This window comes from Pelobates fuscus, chromosome 8 (genome assembly GCF_036172605.1).
Source record: "Pelobates fuscus isolate aPelFus1 chromosome 8, aPelFus1.pri, whole genome shotgun sequence".
NCBI lineage: Eukaryota > Metazoa > Chordata > Amphibia > Anura > Pelobatidae > Pelobates > Pelobates fuscus.
The window spans coordinates 165,321,666-165,343,768 of record NC_086324.1 but is presented as its reverse complement, the minus strand read 5'-3'; the positions used below and the strand labels follow the sequence as shown (position 1 = coordinate 165,343,768).

Below are 22,103 nucleotides of genomic sequence, written 5' to 3'. Positions count from 1 at the left end.
CCACCCTCTTTTATTTGTCTCTCTGTTACTCCTCCTCTTTTGCTCTCTCACCCCCACAGTCAACCCTTATTTGCTCTGTCTCTCCAGCTTTCTCATCCTTGGTCGCTTTTTCTCTTCCTGCTCCTGTCATACATTCTATCTCTTCTGCTTGCTCACCCATTGCTCTTTCACTTTTGCTTCATAATTTGTATAATTTCCCAGTCTCTCCCCGCTGCCGTCACCCGTATTGCACTTTTCTTTCTTGCTGTGTCTCTCGCCCTTTGCTGTCTCTTTCCCCGGTTTCATTCCTCCATTTCTTTGATTTCCATGCAAACCTCAGGAAAAGCTTCTCTATGAAACTGTCTGTGCTGAGGCCCAGGTTGGAAAGCTGTGTTCTGTCCTGTATTAACGTCTTGTGGTTTGTATTTGGAGTGATTCCCTGCATGCTTTTCTTCTGATGGTTTCTCATGTTATTCATTGCCAACTTGTAACGGTAAATTCAGCAGTGAGATTTACCTCATTAGAGGAAAATAATGACAAAACCCACTGTAAGGCTTCACTTTCCTCCATCGGTTATTGTCAATAATCTGGAATCTCATACGTTTCAAAATGTTTTCTGAACTAGACATTCCCAAAAAGCAGCATTATAGTATCTGTGCATTCAGCATCCCTACTTCTTTATTGGCTGATGTAGCCATTGTCCTCTTACTGCAACCAATCAGAAAATGAGATTAGGTCGTTTGTGTTGGCGCTCTCACTTGTGGGTTTATTTTTGGTGACATCTGCTTTCATAGTAGCATTCACAGGAGACCAGAAGGGAGGTGAGGACCTTCAGAGATGTGGACATATAAAATCTAAGACTGATAATGGTGTTTGTGTACATTTGTATTTTTTTTTTTTGCATGGTGTTATGGGTGTGTGGCGAAAACACACTTATCAATGACTGCTTGTAAAAGGCAGTTGATTTGTTTGAATCATGCTGTGTAATTATTGCAGTATATCTTCAAATTGACCTAAATCACCAGCAGAGTAAAACATTCTTACGCTTGTTTCCCCCATTTGCCACAACTCTGTAAACCGCAACTGTATTATTCATGAGAAGTCTAGTCTTTAAATATATTATATGAAATGATCCTATGTGCTAAGCAACCGCTGGGCTGTATAGTACGACACTGCTAAATGATTCTTTGTAGGGGCATGACCTTCCTTAATACTTCAAGGGGTTAAAGCTTCGCTTGATGCCATCTTGAAGATTGCTATCTATGAACATAATCACGTCAAAAAAGCGCTTCCCTCTGTGTGGATGCACAGTGGTTCATTTAGATTTGACCATGCTTCTGGCTGAAACTGTGCTTATTTGCATATTACACATGGCATTCTGGGTATGCTGCCAAAATGAAATCACTCAGAGCTGCTGTATGCACGGCAGGCATTTTATTTGCATTATGATAAGCATGTTAACAGCAGTATATTTAATTAAAATTGTAGAATATATTTATATATTTTAGAAATTACATATTGTGTTCATATATATTGTCTAACGGTTTATACAGAACTTAAGAAACATTATTGTGAAACTAGACCATCTTCAGATTCATTAGAAAGAAGGGGGGGGGGGGGGAGGGGGAAGAATTAATGAAAATATTTGTATTTATTCTGTGACCTGTACAGGATTATTTGAATGCCTGTGTACATGCTGGTCTGCACACACGCTTGTTGCTTGGATGCAGAGTACGGTTAACGGCCAAGTATGGTGGCATTTCATGGTTCCACCACCACCTGCTTGCCGTAGTATGGTGCTGGTCTGGTTTAGTCACAGTGACACAGCAGAAACGAAGGCCAGGCATGCATGGCATTCCATTAAATGTTTGTATTCACATCTTATGTCACCCATGCCAATAACATTGTAGCTATGCAAACAATTGTGATGTAATGAATGTGGGTGCCATTATCGTTACAAGAACTTAATAGGACATTGTGCACCATGTTCTCACCTCCCTCCCCCTTAATTCATGCTCTTTTAAAGTTGTGACACCTACTTTAAAGAACTTTAAACAGTGAAAATTAAGATGATTTTATTCTTCCCGCTAGAGTCTAACCCAGCAAACCAAGATAAGACAATGTGCTTTGGTTCATTATATACAAAGTCCTGACAGAAAAGGAAACCTATGGATGCATTGATATGTAAAAAGAGCTATAGCAGTGGTTCTCCAGCAAAGATCCAGAATTTAAGAATTAAGCTGGTTTGTTATCCTTGTGAGGATATTGATAACATGATGACCTTTGGTGGTTACCCTTGGTAGCAACATAGAGAACCCCCGGTGTAGTGCTGTCCACAGGCCAACACAAGATTTATGGTAACGTTTCATGTGGTTTTGTCTGGTTCTCATTAGGTAGCTTAGTAGTGTTTTTTTTCTTCTTATTCCAGACCCTCGGTGCCTCTGTTATAAAGTATTCCTGCAAATCCATTTTTGTAGAGTCTACACCAGGCATAGGCAACCTTCGGCACTCCAGATGTTTTGGACTACACCTCCCATGATGCTTTGCCAAAAAATATGGGTGTAAAAGCATTATGGGGGATGTAGTCCTCAACATCTGGAGTGCCAAAGGTTGCCTATCCCTGGTTTACACCATGCATTTTTGGGCAAAGAGGCTTTGTCCTAAAGTTTGATATGCAAGTTGGCATTTCACATAGGTCCACCAAGTAACTTTCCATTACTTCTGAAAGTTTCAGGATAGCCCTAAAAACTATGGCTGACTGTAAATAAAAACCAAACAATTGGCTAAATGCTTTCAAATTGACAAGCAGCATTAGAAGATTGAATGTAGCAAGACTTCACTTTACATGAACATAATCTGAAATCATTATAAGTCAGCAAATTTCTATCTTTGTAACAGTATTGGTTGTAACGTGGTTTAGCAAAGGATCCTGGACCCTCCCTTTGACAATTGTCTATGTGAAGTTTTGTCTTTGAAATTTTCACTTCCCTTCCTGTTGTGATCCTGTGTTACCAACTTGTTTTGGAAAGTCACCTTGACGTTGATGTGACCTGTCCTTTTTTTATATTTTTGAAGTTCCTTGGAGAGACCTGTGTCCTACCGCTCAATTGAAGTTGTTTATGATAAAAACTTTTATCAGTTTGGATATTAAGATAATTATCCTTTTTTTTTTTTTTTCTTCTTCTACATGATCAGTTCTTTGCCGGAGGAGAAAAATAAAACATCGTCCTCTTTCAGCGCCAGTTCCGTTCCCAATGACAAGTTGGACTCTGAACATTCCGATGCTGATGTGGAGCAGAAAAGAAGCCGGGCTAGAGAGAGGAGGAGGGAAGGCCGATCTAAAACCTTTGACTGGGCTGAGTTCCGGCCTATCCAGCAGGCGTTGGCTCAGGAAAGAGCACAGGCCGCTCAAGCCATGAAGTCAATTTCTTCCTATGACACCACTGACTCTAAGAGTGACCTAGGGGAGCTGGAGAGAGAGCGTGCGCGCAGGAGGGAGGAACGTCGGAAAAGGTTTGAAAGTACGGATTCCGTGGAGGAGTCCACAGGAGAGGATGGATCTCGAATGGAGATAGATAGGGGACCTTTGACTTCCGAAAACGTGGACATTCGGGCAAATGTCCAGGTGGAGATAGAGCAACGTTGGCAACAGGTAGAGACCACCCCACTAAGAGAAGAGAAGCAGATACCAATATCTCCTCTACCCATTGGCTCCCCAAAGCATTCCTCTGAAGATACCATTGTGCTGCTGGAAAAACAGGTAAACTCTTAATTGTGTATAAAAGTGCAACATTTTATGTTTCCACTGAATAGTTTGTGGTTTTTAATTGCTGTAGAATCCAAGTGTTGTGTATAATGTAAAACGGTTTAAAGCACTGGACCATTTCATGTGCATATGATGTGCTCCGGTGAAGGGTGCTGGCTGCTTTGGGTAGTAGTGTTAATAGATATTGTTTTTCGTTCACTGACCCAGTTGGAGCAGAGCCAAAAAGAGGTCAACGATCTGTTAGCAGAGAACCTTCTCCTGCAGCAACGGCTGAAGCAAGCTATGGAGCAGCAACAGAATGCGAGGGATGGATACGTTTTACAGGTACCAGGAACATCTCCATTGATTCTTACAAACACTTTCCCTGCCATGCATTGCTGGGCACTTTCATCTGTGCTGGCAGAGTTATGTTTGCATACCTTGTGTTAGCGCGGGCTACTATACTTCGCTGTGCATGAATCTTTCCCACAGATACCCTCTATCACGGGTATTTGTACAGTGGCACATGGCTTGGTCCTCTTGTCCGAATCCATGGCCAATCACACAACAAAATCCACACCCTAGCACACTGCATGCTACTATCCACCAATCAGATCTTACCAAAGCTGTCATACAAAAATTAAAGTTCAGCTTGAGTTTATTTAATATGTGCATTGGACTAGTCGCATGTTTACATACATTGCCGTGTTTTAGGGATGAAATCATTACCCAAACGTGCTAGCAAGTATAGTGCGATTCCCAGAAGAGATAACTAGCCAAGTCTATGAGGACTCATTTTTCCGTGACAGACCCTTGAATTTCTGATCATTTATTTTGTTGAGTATAGATCCCTATCTGGGTCTGCTTCTTTGTGCCACCTTGCATGGGCAAGTCACGTGCCACTGTTAAACTAGCTTCAGTGTAGGGTCCTCTCAAATACGAGTTGTCACACCCATCGAATGTCCCTCTGTTCATGATGATGACACACATGTTTGAGGGAACCTTCCACTGAAGGTAAATTTTCAGAACCTTTTATGTCCAGTCTCAACAGTTACAAACTCAGAGCATCTTCTTATTCCTCTGCACTTTGAAATCTGTATAACTAGGGTAACTGCGTCTTCTCACTAACACCTCTTGGTGGATTCTAGTGCATGACATCATATTTAGCATGGTATTATTCTTCTAATATTTCACTGAGTGTCACATCTATGGCCTTTTTCCTACCAGCGTTATGAGGTTAAGCGGTTCAGGCTCAATTCTTCAGTATCTGGCTGTGCTTCTCCAGCAGTGATTCTGTATGTCTGCATGAGCGCTGTCAATTATTTTCTTTGCATGTCTGCTATTCAGAGATCTAGAATTTTTTTTAATCTACCCTCTTCCTGTTTTTCTTGGGTTTTCTTGTTATTACTTCCTTGTTATGTGTATTCCTTATTATTTTATTGTTTGATGTTCCCCCCCCAAAAAAGTAATACAAACCAAAGAAAAATATTCATGAGGAAAACCCAACAAGAATCTTTTTTTATTTTTTTTATTATTATTATTATGCTCTTTTTTTTTCTACTTGCATGTTCCATGAAGACATGTTATTCTGATCAGCCTCATCCTGAAGTCTAATCTGGAAAATTGTTTTGTTTGATAAAACAATATTGAACAATGAAGTCTTCCTATTCTAAATCACATGTCCTCTGTCTCTCTGTGTTATCTTTTTGTCTCTCTTTGGTTGTACTCCAGTCTCTAGGAGTTTCTTTTTATTTATTCCCTTGTAGAATCTTAATTTATTTTTTCTTAGAACTTTTATTTGTTTGCATCCAATCTTCAGCCAATATGAAGTATCCATTCAATTGATTCCAAACCCAATGCTAAAAAAATAGAATTTAAAGTTTACATAGCAGCCATAAAAGAACCCAAGAAGGATTAATTATGGTCCAAGCTGACCAGAGGTGTGACACTCAGACTTGGGAAATGAGAGTGTTACTAATATCCGTGTTTAATCAATTTCTTTAAGACTGAATTGGCAGATCCCTCATCAGATGCCTGGCAGAGACTGCATAAGGTCAACGAGGATCTTCAAACTGAACTGGAGGGGCAATGCAGACGCCAGGAGCTATTAAACAATCAGATGCAGACCCTGAAACACAGTTATAGTGAAGCCAAAGATTCAATCAGACACCACGAAGCAGAGATTGTTGGCCTACACGCACGCATTAACAGCCTCTCGGCAGAGCTTTCAATAAAGGAGGAAACACTGACAAAGGTAAAAATAGACTTGAAAAACGAGAAGGAAAAGACAAAAGAAGTGCTGGAAGAATGGCAAAGCAATGAAGCGGCCCTAAGCTCCCAGTTAAGGATCAACCAACAAAAGTTAAAAGATGCAGAATCTTTCCTTTTGATGAAAAGTCAAGAACTTCGAGAATTAGAAATGGAGCAAGCTCTTCAGAGGGATTTTCAAAAGGAGACACAGAGGCTTCAAGAAAAAGTGGCTGATCTGAGCTCTCAACTGGAGGCAAGTGAGCAATCTCGGATTCGGACGGAGGAGAGACTTCAAATGAATTATGAAGAATTGCTTGCTAGCTACGAGACTGAAAAGCAGCTTCTGTTGCATAGCCTTAAAGAAGCAGAAGACAAGCTTGTGGATTATGAATATAAGCTGCAGGAGAATGAGCAACTTATGGAAAATCTTCAGAAAGAAAAGCTCAATACAAACTCGGAGACCAGCATTCTAGTTCATCACCTGGAAGGGCAGTTGGCCGGAAAGGAGTCAAAGATTCAGAAGCTTGAAGGTTATGTCAGAGAGGTGGAGGGTGAGAGAGACCAGTTAAAATCAGCATGCCAAAAAATGGCATCTCAGATGGCTATGAATGACACCAACTCTGCCAACCTTCAAGCTAATCTACAGATGCGAGACGCAGAGTGTCAGAACTTAAGGAACTCACTGGAGAAGGCTTCCAAGGAGTTGGTCAAATTCAAAGAATCTATGAGGGAAAAAGAAGAGGAGAACAGATGTATCTTAGAAACACATAGGAAAACAGTTGAGAAAAAGGACCAGGACATCAATGAAGCAATGATTAAAATGGCAGCCCTGGGTAACAGCTTGGAAGAGACCGAAACAAAACTGAAAGCTAAGGAAGAGGCCTTGTTAAAGGTCTACAATTTTAACATTGAGTCACAAACAAAGGAAATTGAAATGCTCCGCATACAATTGGAAGGTGCTAAAAATCAAATTGCAGAGTTTGAAAAGAACTTGCAAAGTCATAGGGGTGATACTTTTGGTGAAGAACAAGGTATGGCAAGAGTAATGGAAACAGGACAGGACTTGCAAGGATGTTCTTCATCAAATACTGTAGAAACATGTGCTGGTATGTTTGCAACAGAGAGAGAGGACACTGGAGCCAAAAGGCAGAGAATACGTTTCTCCAGTATACAGTGCCAGAAATATATTCATGGTGATGGTGGGGAAAAGACATGGACAAGTAGCAACTCTTCAGACAGTAGCCAAGAACAATGTGTATCTGAAGAAGGAGCATTGTCTGTAAGTGTAACTCAGGACCTGTCTTCTGGTCCCAGTGATATCGACGGATATCTCTCCATAATCCACTCTCTTGAAAGTCAACTTTGTGTAAATGAAGAGAAACTGAAAGACCTGACATTACAGTTGGAGAATGAGAAAAACTGTAATCAAGAGGCTTTGCTAGATCTTCACAATCAATGGTCGAGGACGGAGTCCAGCCTTAGAGAGGAGCTTCAGAACAGGATAACTCAGATCAACACTATGGCAAAACAGCTGGAAACAGAAAACATTACTAGGCTTGAGTTAGAAAGATGGCCCTGTACAGGGTTCCAGAAAGATGTTTTGAACTGCATAGAAGCATGTAGAAAATTGCATCAAGACTTGCCATTTCAAGGCGTTACAACGGGTCCATTTTCATCCACTTTACCCTCATGCCAAAGTTCTTTAATGAACACAATTCATTCTTTGGAAAAACTTCTACGGTATAAAATATCCAGTGAAGGATGTTCAACGGCTATCCAATGTGAAGATATTTCAAGTCCAACAGAAATACAGTCAGAGTCCCATAAAGACACATTGCAAAATCTAGCAGAAAAAATAGATTTTCAGGCAAAGTTGGTGAACAATTTAGCATCGGCTGTAATGCAGGCACGCAGCGAGTCCTCCCAAGCCAGTCATGAATTAAAGCCAGATAGTGAGGATTTCAGTAGTATGTCACTTGTAGAGGTTTTTACCAAGAAGGTGATGTTGTTAAGAGACTATTCTAGGATGCTTGAGGGCTTCAGTAAAGCTATTGTTAGCTATGCTAATGAGTCTCCTATTAATCCTTCCCCTGTTCAAGACCTATTTCAAACGTTATCAGACAACACTCTGATTAAAGCTGAGCTGGACTTAGCCACACAAAAGTTGGACTTCTGCCGTGGTCATGTAAAAATTCTAGAAGCAGAACTTAAGAAAGCAAACCCTACACTTGACCAGAGGTCCTTATTGGAAAGAGGCACAATATTTTATGAACAACTAGGTGTTGAACACTGTGTCTATCAAAGAATTCCACCCTGTCATCTGAGCACCTCTGAACCATGTGACGATTCCCAGCTAGTAGGACAGTCATGCCCATCAAGACTCCAGGGATCTATGGGAGATAGTGTGATGCCATTTGAGGAAGAATTGGCCAAGCATTTAAGGGAGCATGCGGATACTCTTAAAGGCATTTCTTCTGCCTTCATGTCTATGCAAAATACCGAAATCCATAGCAATATGCAGAGTTTCTTGGAAGTATCCAAGCAGCTCTCTTGTTGTGAAAAAATTCTTGACCCCTGTAACGTTTTTTCCGTTCTTGTACAAGATGCTGTTGTACAGGCCCAGATACAATATGTTACCTGTAAAACAAGGCTGGAATATGAGCGAGAGATGAAAATGTTGGTGGACCGTTTGTGCCACCTTCACTCCGAGGCACTTGAAAAAGTACAGCAGGAATGTCAAGTGTTAGTACAAAACAAGCAGGATGAGCTCTCGGACATGATTAAAAGAGAGAGGGCGGCCTCAGAGGCTATAGTTAACCAGGCTACAGAGATAGAAAAGCATCTAGGGGAAGCTGAGGCAAGTTTCAAAGAGAAATTATCATTGGTGGAGAGCAGTTATGAGAGGGAGATACAGAGCCTAATGGAAAGCTGGGCAGAGAGAGAAAACATTTTGAAAGCAGAGCAGGGGAAGGCACTAAACAAATTTGAAACTTCAGAACTAGAAAAGCAGAATTCGGAAAGACATTATGTTGAGCAAATTAGAATATTAGAGGCAAAATTCCAAGACAAAATCCTCGAACTAAATGACCTCCACAGGGATGAAATAATGGCCTTGGAGAACAGATATACACATAGCATCCAGCAGCTCCAAGAGACTCTGGACATCTACCAGAGGGAGCATCCTGATATCCTATCACTGGAAGAAGAGCCATCCACCAGCAGATGGTTGGTAACTGATTCTGGAGCATCAGAAGCAACCAAGTCCACAAACTTAAGAGATCGTGTTCTGGAACTAGAGACTCAAATTGACATGATGAGGGAGCAGTTGGAGAGAAAACATCAGGACGGAAACGCATCAGCTTTAAAAGAAAAATACCAGGCAGACTTTGAGAACCTGAAGGTCCTGAGAATTTATTGTTATAGATTTTTTTTTTTTCATAGTAACATCTGCATTGTAGCATGCACTTTATGGTCCTTATAGATTAGCTTGACACCTTGTAGGACTAGAATTTGGGTTAACTTGAAGAATAATCAGCAACTGTGAGATAGGGATTCTCACATTTTATGCAAAAGGTAGAGGTATCGATATCACTTTTTTTTTTATTTATTTATTATTTATTTTTATTTTTAATTGGATCCATGAATCGGTGTGTGTATTATCCATTATGTTTCCATGTTAGCCTGTCCAGGCTTTTGTGAGTACTATTTTTATTTAATTTTTTTCTTGCTGAAAACTCTGTCAGGGGATGCTGTGATCTAGTACTCATGCAGTGCTTCTCCACAAACCAGGAGCAAAATATCACAGTAGGATTCAAACTATAAGAATACGCTTAGAATATTGTATTCTTAAAATGTAGAGATAAAAAAAAAAAAGAGCTGTGCCACCTGAATGTTTTCAACAAATTGGTTTAAAAAGTAACTTCAAGCACCATGACTATTTCCGTGATTTGAAGTCATTGTGGTGCATTGAGTCCATATGCAGTTTTAGCCCCTTTGCTGCCAGAGGTTTAACTCCATTTCCAGCAGCTTCATTGTGGCATCAGTTACCAAGCGTTCCAGACTGGCTAATTCTGTGGATATTTTTAAGCACAGGATATCAACCATTGGCTGACAGGGGTCAGCTGATGCTCTAAGCCAGTGGTTCCCAACCCAGTCCTCAAGTACCCTCTAACAGTCCAGGATTCAGGGATTACCCAGTTGTGTAAAAAAGAAAAACACTTTAGACACAACAGGGTCATCCCTAAATCCTGGACTGTTAGGGAGTAATTGAGGGCTGGGTTGGGAACCCCTGCTCTAAGCCAATGAATGAGCTTCAGGATCGGCATATACCCTCTGCAGAAGGCCGATGTCCCCATAGTGAGGAGGAGAGGACCCACTGGTAACAGGGCAAAACTGCAAAATGTTTTGTGCCATTTCTGGGGAATTAGGCCCATCCTAACCACTACAATGCGCTGTATGGTTGGAGTAACCCTTTAAAACAATAATGCAAATAGGCAATCATTATTTCTATATCAGCAAGCAATAGATGTTGCTGTTATCACCACTTAAAAATCTCACCGTGTTGCAACATGGATGCGGCCATCTTGGATTTGCACAACCATTTCCAAGCTCTGTGACTGCTACCGATAATAAAACAAGTTTGCAGAGATCATGTGATGTCAGCAGCCAATCAGAGTCTGTGATTTTCAGAGTAGCTCCCAGCTTTTCTCTGTGTAGGAAACAAAAAAAATGGTTCTTTGATTCTGTGTAACCAGCATATCCAGTTAGCTGGAAAATCTTTATTTTATTTATTTATTTGATTTTTAAATCAACATTTCTTTAACCCCTTAAGGACACATGACGTGTGACATGTCATGATTCCCTTTTATTCCAGAAGTTTGGTCCTTAAGGGGTTAAAAAGATGAAACATCAAGGAATGCACAATTTTAAAATACTGTGTGATTATACATAGACTATTTCTAATGGTAATGCCACTTTAACCCCTGAAGGACACATGAGGGAAATATTCCGTCATGATTCCCTGTTATTCCAGAAGTTGTTCTTAAGGGGTTAATGGGGTGTTAAGAAAGCCTTTTGGCGGACTGGTTAGAAATGCTCCGGGCCTTCAGTGGGATAGGCCGCTTTCATATCACATGTAGGAATCATTTTATAGAATTCTGGGCAACATGAACTTGTAAACGTTTTACAGGTTACAAAGCCAAATCTATTTACTTCTAGGAAAATGAACTTCTAGGATTTCCCTGCAATTTCCCAAGCTGTAGGTCACCTCCGCTCTCTGTAATTTGTACATTGTGACAGTGTGAATCACTGCACTCTATTAAAGGGGATAATAATCATCTTGCCAACCCATCAGTAACCTACATAGAGCAAGCACATTGTTCTAGCAGTGTGATGAACTTACAACTGGCACTGAAAAGGGTTCCAGGCAATCTGTTGCTGATTACATGCTGTAAATTCTGTATGTTTCTGCTATGTCACCTTTTCTCTAACATAGTGTTATAGATTTTTCGGATGCCTGTGAGAGGCCATACCTGGGAACTTTAAAAAAACAAAACAAACAAAAAACGAGCTTAAACCGCATTCAAAATCTTAATCCTGTAGTCGTGGACTTGCTAGAGAGAGACACTCCTTAAAACGTTAAAGGAACACTCCCACCTCCCAAACAACTTCAGCTGATTTATCGAATTATACAAATGTAGAGAAATAATGTTATTTTAGTTGATGTGCCTATGGGTATATTTGCGGTATTCCTCATTCAAGGAAAGTCTACAATGCAGTCTGCCTTGCAATAAAGGGCCAGTCTAGGTACCATAACCACTACAGCATCCTGGGGGAAGGAAGTAATTTGGTTTGATTACGAGCGGTTTTATAGATCGGACCATAGGAATGAAGATACCAAACTGCAGTCCTAACCAGTTCTAAACCGGTTTCTTAGAAATGTTGTGTTACGCTGTGAGCAGAGTATTTGTAAATAGTTTTTTGTTATGCGTTGAGCAATTTTAAATAAGCATTTACCATGAACCTTTTGCCAGGCTACGAGTGCATGAAGTTGCTGGCAAATGTTAGCGGTTACATCTGTAGTGATGTTAGTGCATAGGTTCTCTTTTTGAGAATTGGTATTTATTATATTAGTCCAAGAATGTGCCTTTAATGGCTGTCAGAAAGACAATCACTCGAGGCTCTTTCGCTTTCGAAGATTTTCCCATGTGGTATCATCACACACAATATGATGACACCAAGCTCAGTTAAGGCTTCTCATAGAGAGACAAATAATTGGTGAATCACAGAGATCGCTGCACATGCACCATGGGTCCTCAATGCTTCCCTGTGTGAAGCATCTGGCTGGCCCAGAAATCTTCATGATTGGTGATCTCGAGTGGCTGGACTGGACTCTACAGCAGAGTCTGATTTGCACTGGAATACAGGTAAGTATAATGACATTTTGCAACTTTATTTTATTTTAAACAAAGGGGCATAATCCAAACTAAAAGAGGAAGGTATCTGACTAAAAACTGTTATATTATTTTTAACATTCGTTTTCCTTTAACAGGACACCTTAGGCTGGAATTGACTTTTTTTTTTTTTTTAAATAATATATTAATTTGGTAATGCATTTAAAAATATGTAAAAACTACCAATTTGAGATACTGCATTTGCCCTTCCCAGAATGCCACTCTGCCAACTTGTAGTCTTTCATTCTCATCTCTGAAGGTAAAAAAGTGGAACCCATTTAAAGGAACACTCATTGAAAATTGTGTTTTTGTTTTATACAATTTAGCAGATACGCCCCCCAAAGAAAACATTTTTGTATTTTTATCTGCATGTTTTCTTTGGGAGTGTATGGCATGCAAGTCCTCCTCGCTTTCCCCTTTGTGCCAAGGAATACACCAATAAAAGGCTTCTCAGTGAGAATCCTCTATGCTGGAGTGCAAGCTCACACGATGATAGCTTCCTGTTTCCTGTGCTTCTAATTGAGCTGTAGTACTGAGGGGAATTCAGGAGCGCGTTAATCCTCAACATGTGCCACCTCATTGCCAGGAAGGTGTTTCTATCCCCAATTATAAAAGTCTGGATTCCTATTTAAATCAGCACTTTTATTAGCGGTCACAAATATGACAGACTCCGGGCACTGACATGTCTGAAGCTGAGGTACTTTTCATGTCTGGAGTGTTTCTCTGACCCAGCAAACTTTACAAGTGACACTTGTAGTGTTTTTTACTTAAGTGGGAATTCATAGTGAATTTCAAATTAAGGGAAAGCGTGAAGATAAAAAAATACTACAAAAGATTTAAATTGTTGCAAAAATATACGGAGTATAACATAATATAATACGTTATTTAGTCCCATAGCTATAATATGAATAAAAGTGAAGCTACTGCTGCCAAGCCCCCAGCTGTCACTAGTGACGATTGTGAGTAAAAAAAAATCCCATTGTCTTGCGGAATCCTCCATATACCTCCGTGTTGTACTCTTCCACATGCGTGAGAGTACAGCACTGATGGAGACTCCTGGCAGATGAAGCTGCATGGGCTGAAGAGGGTTCTTCTGATGGATGTGATGGCAGCTGTGAGTGAGAGCTTCGGGTAAGTAAAACCTACCTTCCCATACACCCTTGGGCCACTGCACAACAGGCAATCTCTACATCGGGGGTCTTGCCGTCTATGCAAAGACTCCAGAAGGTGACAAACGTTTTAATGGGAGATTAAATATTGTTAGTTAATCAGTACATCCTTAGAAATGTTACATTTGTGATGAAAGTGACAGATCTGATGGACCTGGTGGGGTCCATGTTTCTTGTTGTTTTGTTGCATAGTGCATTGGAATAAAATCTGGATGAGGATGCGTCCCTTTAAACCCGCCTTTCCTAAATAATCATATTTATATACGACGTGTGATAACACAGTAACGTTATTCAATAAACTGGTAGTTGTGGATAACGTCAAAGTAATGGCAGCTTTTAGGCCACAATAGCCAAACTGGGTACTTTTTCTGTTTGTCTATTTTGCAATGAAATCTACTATTTCCTTGTCGGCTTTCCCAGTGCTCCCAATTTAGTATGTGATAATTATTAAGTTTTTGTTTGTTTTTCTGAAACACATAGAGTACATTAAAGCCCACTTTAAAGGGATACTCTAATCACCAAAAAAACTTTAGTTTAATGAAGCAGTTTGGGAGTATAGATCATGTCCCTGTAGTCTCAGTTCTAAATGTTTTGCCATTTAGGAGTTAAAGTGCTTTTTTCTGTTTAATGCAGGCCTTGTCACACCTCCCCTGGCTGTGACTCACACAGCATGGATGAAAAGGATGGTTTAATTTTCAATCAGACCTGACAGCAGAGTGTGTTAACTTTAGATGTTTTTATCTACTGCTCTGTTAATCACATTTTAACTACACATAGGATACTGCTGCAATAAATTAAAATATTTGAAACAAACTGTACAAGAGGAGCTAAAAAATTTAAACATTTCAGGTGGGGCGTATTTCTCAGGGGAGGTGTGACTAGAGCTGCATAAACCAAGTTATTTAACTCTTAAATGGCAGAGAATTGAGCAATGAGACTATAGGGGCATAATCTATACAATCTTCACAGCAAAACTGCTTCATTAAGCTAAAGTTGTTTTGGTGACTTAAGTGTCCATTTAATGTTATTTTGCTTTTGGTCTATTTCTTGTTATCTTTGTCTTGGGAATACAATTTATTCCTAAAATATTTGTTTGTGTTTGGAGAACCCCTCATTGTCTGGTACCATAGCTACGCAGCGCAATGGATCAGAGAGATCCTTTCCTAAATCCAGTTATGTTAGTGGTGAAGTTCATTAGAGTTTAGACTGGTGTGATGTTTGAAATCTCCCAATAAGCGCACATTGTAGCACTGCTTGCTTGAAGTAGTCATATTGTGGTGGCAGGAGAACATTACTGATTTCATAGAAGGAACTATTCTTAACTTAAAGTATAAAGTCACCTTTTTCCTGCAAGACTAACAGTGATGTCTGCTTTTGTAACAATTCCTAGTGGATACTTTCCATTTCTCTCTTTCCATCTCTCTTTTTTTCTGACTCCACCCGTCCATGGAAGACTAATTCTGTCTCTGTAGCTTAATTACTTATTTTAAAGGGAGGCTCCTTTTGTCTGTAGGCGACGTGTGAACGAGGCTTTGCAGCCATGGAGGAGACTCATCAAAAGAAGATTGAGGATCTCCAAAGACAGCACCAACGTGAGCTGGAGAAGTTGCGGGATGAGAAGGACCGTTTGTTGGCTGAGGAAACTGCAGCTACTATATCTGGTGCGGAGAAATCTGGAATTGAGTGTTAACATTTTCTCTTATGTTTCCTACTTTACCTGTGCGTGTTTAGGCATTCTATACGTTGTCCGGCATAGAAGACATTGGCTATTCACAAGTGGCCTTAAACTGACCATCGTTTTCTATGATCCCTAAATGGAATGCTTTACTTGTAGTATAACCGTATAAAGCTGTACTTTTAAAACTCGTGATCATGTTCTATATCTTAACCATCTGACTTTCTTCTTGTTTCTGTCTTGTATTCAGCCATCGAAGCCATGAAGAATGCTCACCGTGAGGAGTTGGAGCGAGAGCTGGAAAAGACTCACCGCTCGCAGATCAGTAGTGTCAATGCAGATGTGGAGTCCCTGCGCAGACAGTACCTGTGAGTTCTCTGCTGTGCTAATAAAATCAACCCCATGCACCACATTCATCCCTTTTATAACTGACAGCTAGTTATTGCTGAATACTCCTTTTAAGTCCAGCGTGTTTGTTTGTTTTTTTGCAGGGAGGAATTGAATTCGATTCAGCGAGAGCTTGAAGTTCTATCTGAGCAATACTCCCAGAAGTGTTTAGAAAACGCACATCTGGCTCAGGCATTGGAGGCAGAGCGCCAGGCTCTACGGCAATGTCAGCGTGAAAACCAGGAGCTTAATGCGCACAACCAGGTGAGAATTGAAGCAGGATAGTGGGGTTGGGTTGATATAGGTAATGATACTTGTGGGTTCTTCTGTGTCTCAGCTGTCTCTTCTTTCGAACACTTACCAAGCCAGTGTTGAGAAGAATTTCCACCCTTGTGGTTTCTGCAGCTCGGTTCCAAACTTTCTTGTATTTGTATTTATATTTTCTTTTCCCTAGGAACTGAATAATCGACTAGCCACTGAAATCACGCGGCTGCGGGCCCTAGTCACCGGAGATGGAAGAGGAGAGCTATCACCTCTTACACAGGGGAAAGACTCTTACGAATTGGAGGTAAATTTTGGATGTGATGTGAGAGATGGAGACGTGGTCCTTATAGTGTATGTATCTTGTGGTATATACTGAGTTCTTTACGCTATCCGCAAACTGCTCCTGATGTAGATCCCCTTCCACCAATTTTATAAACTATCCAGTAGGATTACTGAGGTCTCTGTCTCCATTTGGTGTAAACACAGCTAAGACTGTAATAGACAGAGATGTTGTCACTTTACGTCACATCTATAAACCACACATGATCTCTGTCCATTTCCATGCAGCTCTCTTTGCTCCCTTATAAATGATATAGTAATTGCACTGAAACATGGATCATCAGCAGGGATGCCCAATGGTTAATTGTACCCTAGTTGATTCAGCGTTGAATTTTATTTGTGTCCTTATTAAACTATTGATTTGACCTGTCACTGTATTACCCCCACTCCTGTTTATTGATGCCCAGAGGCAGTTGTCTGTTTATCTGAATGAACTGGCAGCCCAGCATCGTAATAATTAGTACCAAAAAAAAAAAAACTAAGCAGGTTGAAATGGCACCCCCTGTCCATGTTTCCTGTTCTTATAGCTTAATAATGATCTCTTAACACGAGCAGCGAATGTAAGTACCACATACACTTGTCTGTGAAGCTCATTGCTCCCACTGAGAGCCATCGCTAGGTGTGACTAATTTTGATCTGTCCACAGGTCCTTCTACGAGTGAAAGAGTCTGAGATCCAGTATCAGAAGCAGGAAATCAGCTCCTTGAAAGACGAACTTCATACAGCGCTGAGGGTAAAGTGTGCCAGTTATATCGTTTGTATCTGCAGAGCTTACAAATTGTTTTTTAGTTGTCCTCTCTCCGATAGTGGTCAAGGCAAGGCCTGTGACTGTGTACTTGTTTTATAGGGTGCATTTCTGTTCATTGTTTAGTCATCTGGTATTCAGCACCGTGAGTGTTGTGAAGTGGCATTCTCATAATGCACATCCATTCATTTGGTGGAGTATAAATTATAAGAGTGGTAATCCACAACATCTGGAGTGCCAAGGCAGCTTCACTAACCTAATGCATGTAAAGGGAACATTCATTAGAGTTGACTGCCACCTAGTGGTAATCTTTCATTTCACAGTCCAATCAGATTAAAGGAAGGACAACTCTCTAAGTCTTATTTCACTAAGCCATTATCACTAGTCAGCTCCTGGTCTATATACACTATCTCTTAGAGTCTAAGAGATAGTGTATATAGACCAGGAGCTGACTAGTGATAATGGCTTAGTGAAATGATTGGAGTGTAGAATCTTAGAATAAATTAAATGAAGTCAAATAAGGTACTGTGCCTTTAAGAGATATAGAATAAAAAATGATGGAAATTTAAAAAATAAATGGACAGAGAATGTAACTGATAAACATCAGAATGGAGGTAGAATTGAAGTAGATATTGCACATAAGAAATACACACATATAATTTAAAAATTCAGAATGAAATCGATGAGGTACTGTGCCTTTAAGAGATATAAAACAAGAGTTGGCGTTAGAGAGTGAATGGATTAAAAATATCACTAATAGACATCAGAGTAGAGGTAGTAATGAAATGGATGGTAGAAAGTGGGAAAAAATAGAATCACATAAAATGAAATAAGCGTATTTATCAATGTGCACTGTTGGTGTCTCTAACCCTGAAAGATACAGGGTGAAATGACACTTCCACTAGATATTATACTTTGTATCAGCAAAGATGAAAACAAAATAAGATAGAATAGCAACGCAGTATATAGAACTGCTTGCTTAGAGCAATGAATATATCGCTGTAGACTGAAGTAAATTGCAATGATTTGCAGAAACTGGGTCAAATAAAAGAAACCAGTTTATTAACGAAAATGATGTAAAAACCATAAAATATATATCAGGAACAGTCCATGATGGTATTACCAGTCTGATGAATGTCAATTGGTGATGTGAACCCTCGGATCGGCTGAGGATGGACGTGGATTGAATAGTACCAACTCTCCTGCTGGATGCAGCTGCCGGTGAGGACGGCGTGCGTCCGTGTGCACGTCCCAACAGGACCTCACTCCAGGGGACGGACAAGATCGTCGATTTCGGTATACGTCTTCACCAAGGGTTGCTTGTGTGGGATGACGTTCTGCTGGTGTAGTTAATCTGTATCCTGCCTTATGGGTCTGTCTTATGCGTTTCGTAGGAGTAGCCCTACTTCTTCAGAGACGGAATGTGGTCTGGTGCTTCAGTCTATCCTTTTATACAGATGTTTTAATTGCTGATAATATTCTTTCAATTTGCTAATAAAACGTTCTTAAATGTTTTTAACAGTGCACAAATTGCATTCATATCCAAAGCAAACATATCATTACATAGCCGGATTAAAATACAAATACAGGACTAAAAATATATAAATTGGTACAAGTTAATACATATATATATATATATATATATAAAATAAAGAGAATCTACCACGGATGAATACATTTGACAAATCTTAGTGTTTCACAATAAATGATATGTATATACACTAATGGTATAAGATCAAAAGATTCAAAATGTACAAGAATATATGCAGATAGAGATAGTGAATAAAGGGAGGTGGATTTTTAGAAAGAAACATATATGCGATTATATATTGTTTATGACTGTGTAAGAGGAATAAAACTTTCCATGTGGTGTTGTGGGATATATATGTATGCGTTCCCTTGTTCCGTTTGCCTTCTTAAAGGGATATGCAAAACATAAGATGTAAAGAATGTGGAAGTGCAAAGAAATATATTTTGAACATTCATTAATGGTAATACATAATAGATGGGAAGGTCATAAGTACTATTAACGGTGTAAATCCTATTGGTGGTCCATTCTGGAAGAAAACACATACATGTGTATAGTGTATAATCTATCAATCATCTTTAAACGAGATTATAGTCAGTAATAGTGTGTCATCAGATCTCAAAGTGTACTAGTGCCGGAAGGAGAGACAGGACTGGGAGGATATACCTTAAGATTAGATATTACTCTAGAAATTTTATAGAGAAAAGGAAGGAAGAAAAGTCGATGTACATAAATGGGGGTATAATATAAAGATAAGATAAGAATCTGGAGTTACACAAGTGTGGGGAGATGAGAGAAATATCACGAAGAGAAGAACCGCTCAAAGAGCGAATTTTAATGTATGTGTTTTCTTCCAGAATGAACCACCAATAGGATTTACAACATTAATAGTACTTATGACCTTCCCATCTATTATGTATTACCATTAATGAATGTTCAAAATATATTTCTTTGCACTTCCACATTCTTTACATCTTATGTTTTGCATATCCCTTTAAGAAGGCAAACGGAACATGGGAACGCATACATATATATCCCACACAATATGATCTTATTTGGTGAGACCACAACACCACATGGAAAGTTTTATTCCTCTTACACAGTCATAAACAATATATAATCGCATATATGTTTCTTTCTAAAAATCCACCTCCCTTTATTCACTATCTCTATCTGCATATATTCTTGTACATTTTAAACATAGAAACATAGAATGTGACGGCAGATAAGAACCATTCGGCCCATCTAGTCTGCCCAGTTTTGAATCTTTTGATCTTATACCATTAGTGTATATACATATCATTAATTGTGAAACACTAAGATTTGTCAAATGTATTCATCCGTGGTAGATTCTCTTTATTTTTATTTATATATATGTATTAACTTGTACCAATTTATATATTTTTAGTCCTGTATTTGTATTTTAATCCGGCCATGTAATGATATGTTTGCTTTGGGTATGAATGCAATTTGTGCACTGTTAAAGACATTTTAAGAACGTTTTATTAGCAAATTTAAAGAATATTATCAGCAATTAAAAACCTCTGTATAAAAGGATAGACTGAAGCACCAGACCACATTCCGTCTCTGAAGAAGTAGGGCTACTCCTACGAAACGCGTAAGACAGACCCATAAGGCAGGATACAGATTAACTACACCAGCAGAACGTCATCCCACACAAGCAACCCTTGGTGAACACGTATACCGAAATCGCCGATCTTGTCTGTCCCCTGGAGTGAGGTCCTGTTGGGACATGCACACAGACGCACGCCGTCCTCACTGGCAGCTGCATCCAGCAGGTGAGTTGGTGCTATTCAATCCACGTCCATCCTCAGCCGATCCGAGGGTTCACATCACCAATTGACATTCATCAGACTGGCAATACCATCATGGACTGTTCCTGATATATATTTTATGGTTTTTACATCATTTTCGTTAATAAACTGGTTTCTTTTATTTGACCCAGTTTCTGCAAATCATTGCAATTTACTTCAGTCTACAGCGATATATTCATTGCTCTAAGCAAGCAGTTCTATATACTGCGTTGCTATTCTATCTTATTTTGTTTTCATCTTTGCTGATACAAAGTATAATATCTAGTGGAAGTGTCATTTCACCCTGTATCTTTCAGGGTTAGAGACACCAACAGTGCACATTGATAAATACGCTTATTTCATTTTATTTGATTCTATTTTTTCCCACTTTCTACCATCCATTTCATTACTACCTCTACTCTGATGTCTATTAGTGATATTTTTAATCCATTCACTCTCTAACGCCAACTCTTGTTTTAAATCTCTTAAAGGCACAGTACCTCATCTATTTCATTCTGAATTTTTAAATTATATGTGTGTATTTCTTATGTGCAATATCTACTTCAATTCTACCTCCATTCTGATGTTTATCAGTTACAATCTCTGTCCGTTTATTTTTTAAATTTCCATCATTTTTTATTCTATTTTATTTTATATCTCTTAAAGGCACAGTACCGTATTTTACTTTATTTAATTTATTCTAAGATTCTACACTCCAATCATTTCACTAAGCCATTATCACTAGTCAGCTCCTGGTCTATATACACTATCTCTTAGAGAGTTGTCCTTCTATTACTTTTTATAGGTTTTTGTGAATCCCTATTTTGTTTCCCAGTGTGAGCGACTTAGTGTTACACTAAGTATACCAGAATCCTCTATAATATTTTCAATCCGATTAAAGACCTACAAACTTCTATTGTCATACCCCCAGAGACATTGTGCTAGTTAAACATATGGTCCCACAACTAAATTGTCAATCAAGTCTTGTTAAAGAGGGCTGTCCCAACAACTTATATCTTCATAATGATGAGTCTATGGAGAAGAGCAGGAGATTCCTCCTCTGTGCCACTGCAATGTTGGTATGTGCACTGTAGTTGCTCTGGTGGGAATGTTGTACACTTTGTTGTACAATTGAGTGACTCATTCCTATATGGAACTGATAATGACCATGTTAGTGTGCTGTGGTTACCTGGCAGAGGTGAGGCAAACCTGTTTATTCAGTAAAGTGATTTGTCAGGAACTTTAGACCAAATAGCCGAATTGGAAAAATGTTCTACTCCAAGTATGTTCTACTCCAAGTAAGTTGAGCTATTTTGGCCTAAAATTTGAAACTCACTTTAAATTCTAAACATTTTAAACTTTAGTGAATAACTGAAAAAATTAGGTCTGAGTAAAATAGCAAGAATGCTGGAACGACCTACGGTACTTGTTTACCACTACTGGGGCTTTAGAGATGGTTTTACCAACTAACACAGTAACATTAATTTTACTGTTTTTATTCCAAATTGCTATCTAAAAGTCATTAAAAACTGATTTTATATATATATATATATATATATATATATATATATATATGTATGTGTGTGTTTGTGTGTGTGTGTGTGTGTATATATATAATCGTTACATCGATGATATTTTCATAATATGGACAGAAGGAGAAGAAAACCTTATAGACTTCCATAAATCATTCAATTCATTCCACCTGTCAAACCTTAACTTTTGAAATCATAGTGTGAGTTTCTGGGACTGCACAATA

General features: G+C 39.2%; 2 protein-coding genes across 11 annotated transcripts in view; one reads left to right on the top strand and one right to left on the bottom strand.

Moving 5' to 3' along the window:
* Nucleotides 1-22,103, bottom strand: part of PEMT (phosphatidylethanolamine N-methyltransferase) — a 440,725-nt gene that overhangs the window by 88,586 nt on the left and 330,036 nt on the right. The window lies entirely within an intron of this gene.
* Nucleotides 1-22,103, top strand: part of MPRIP (myosin phosphatase Rho interacting protein) — a 118,855-nt gene that overhangs the window by 84,704 nt on the left and 12,048 nt on the right. For 5 of the 10 annotated variants that reach the window (XR_010085215.1, XR_010085214.1, XR_010085216.1 and 2 more), the window contains 8 exons: nucleotides 3,175-3,739; nucleotides 3,953-4,069; nucleotides 5,730-9,374; nucleotides 15,109-15,256; nucleotides 15,521-15,638; nucleotides 15,762-15,921; nucleotides 16,112-16,225; nucleotides 16,907-16,993. Coding sequence is in view for 5 of the 10 variants with exons in the window: in XM_063430676.1 (XP_063286746.1) it covers nucleotides 3,175-3,739; nucleotides 3,953-4,069; nucleotides 5,730-9,374; nucleotides 15,109-15,256; nucleotides 15,521-15,638; nucleotides 15,762-15,921; nucleotides 16,112-16,225; nucleotides 16,907-16,993 (4,954 nt within the window). In the remaining 5 variants the exon portion in view is untranslated. The remainder of the gene's footprint in view (nucleotides 1-3,174; nucleotides 3,740-3,952; nucleotides 4,070-5,729; nucleotides 9,375-15,108; nucleotides 15,257-15,520; nucleotides 15,639-15,761; nucleotides 15,922-16,111; nucleotides 16,226-16,906; nucleotides 16,994-22,103) is intronic. The other 5 variants (XR_010085217.1, XR_010085218.1, XM_063430678.1 and 2 more) reach the window with 1 other exon arrangement.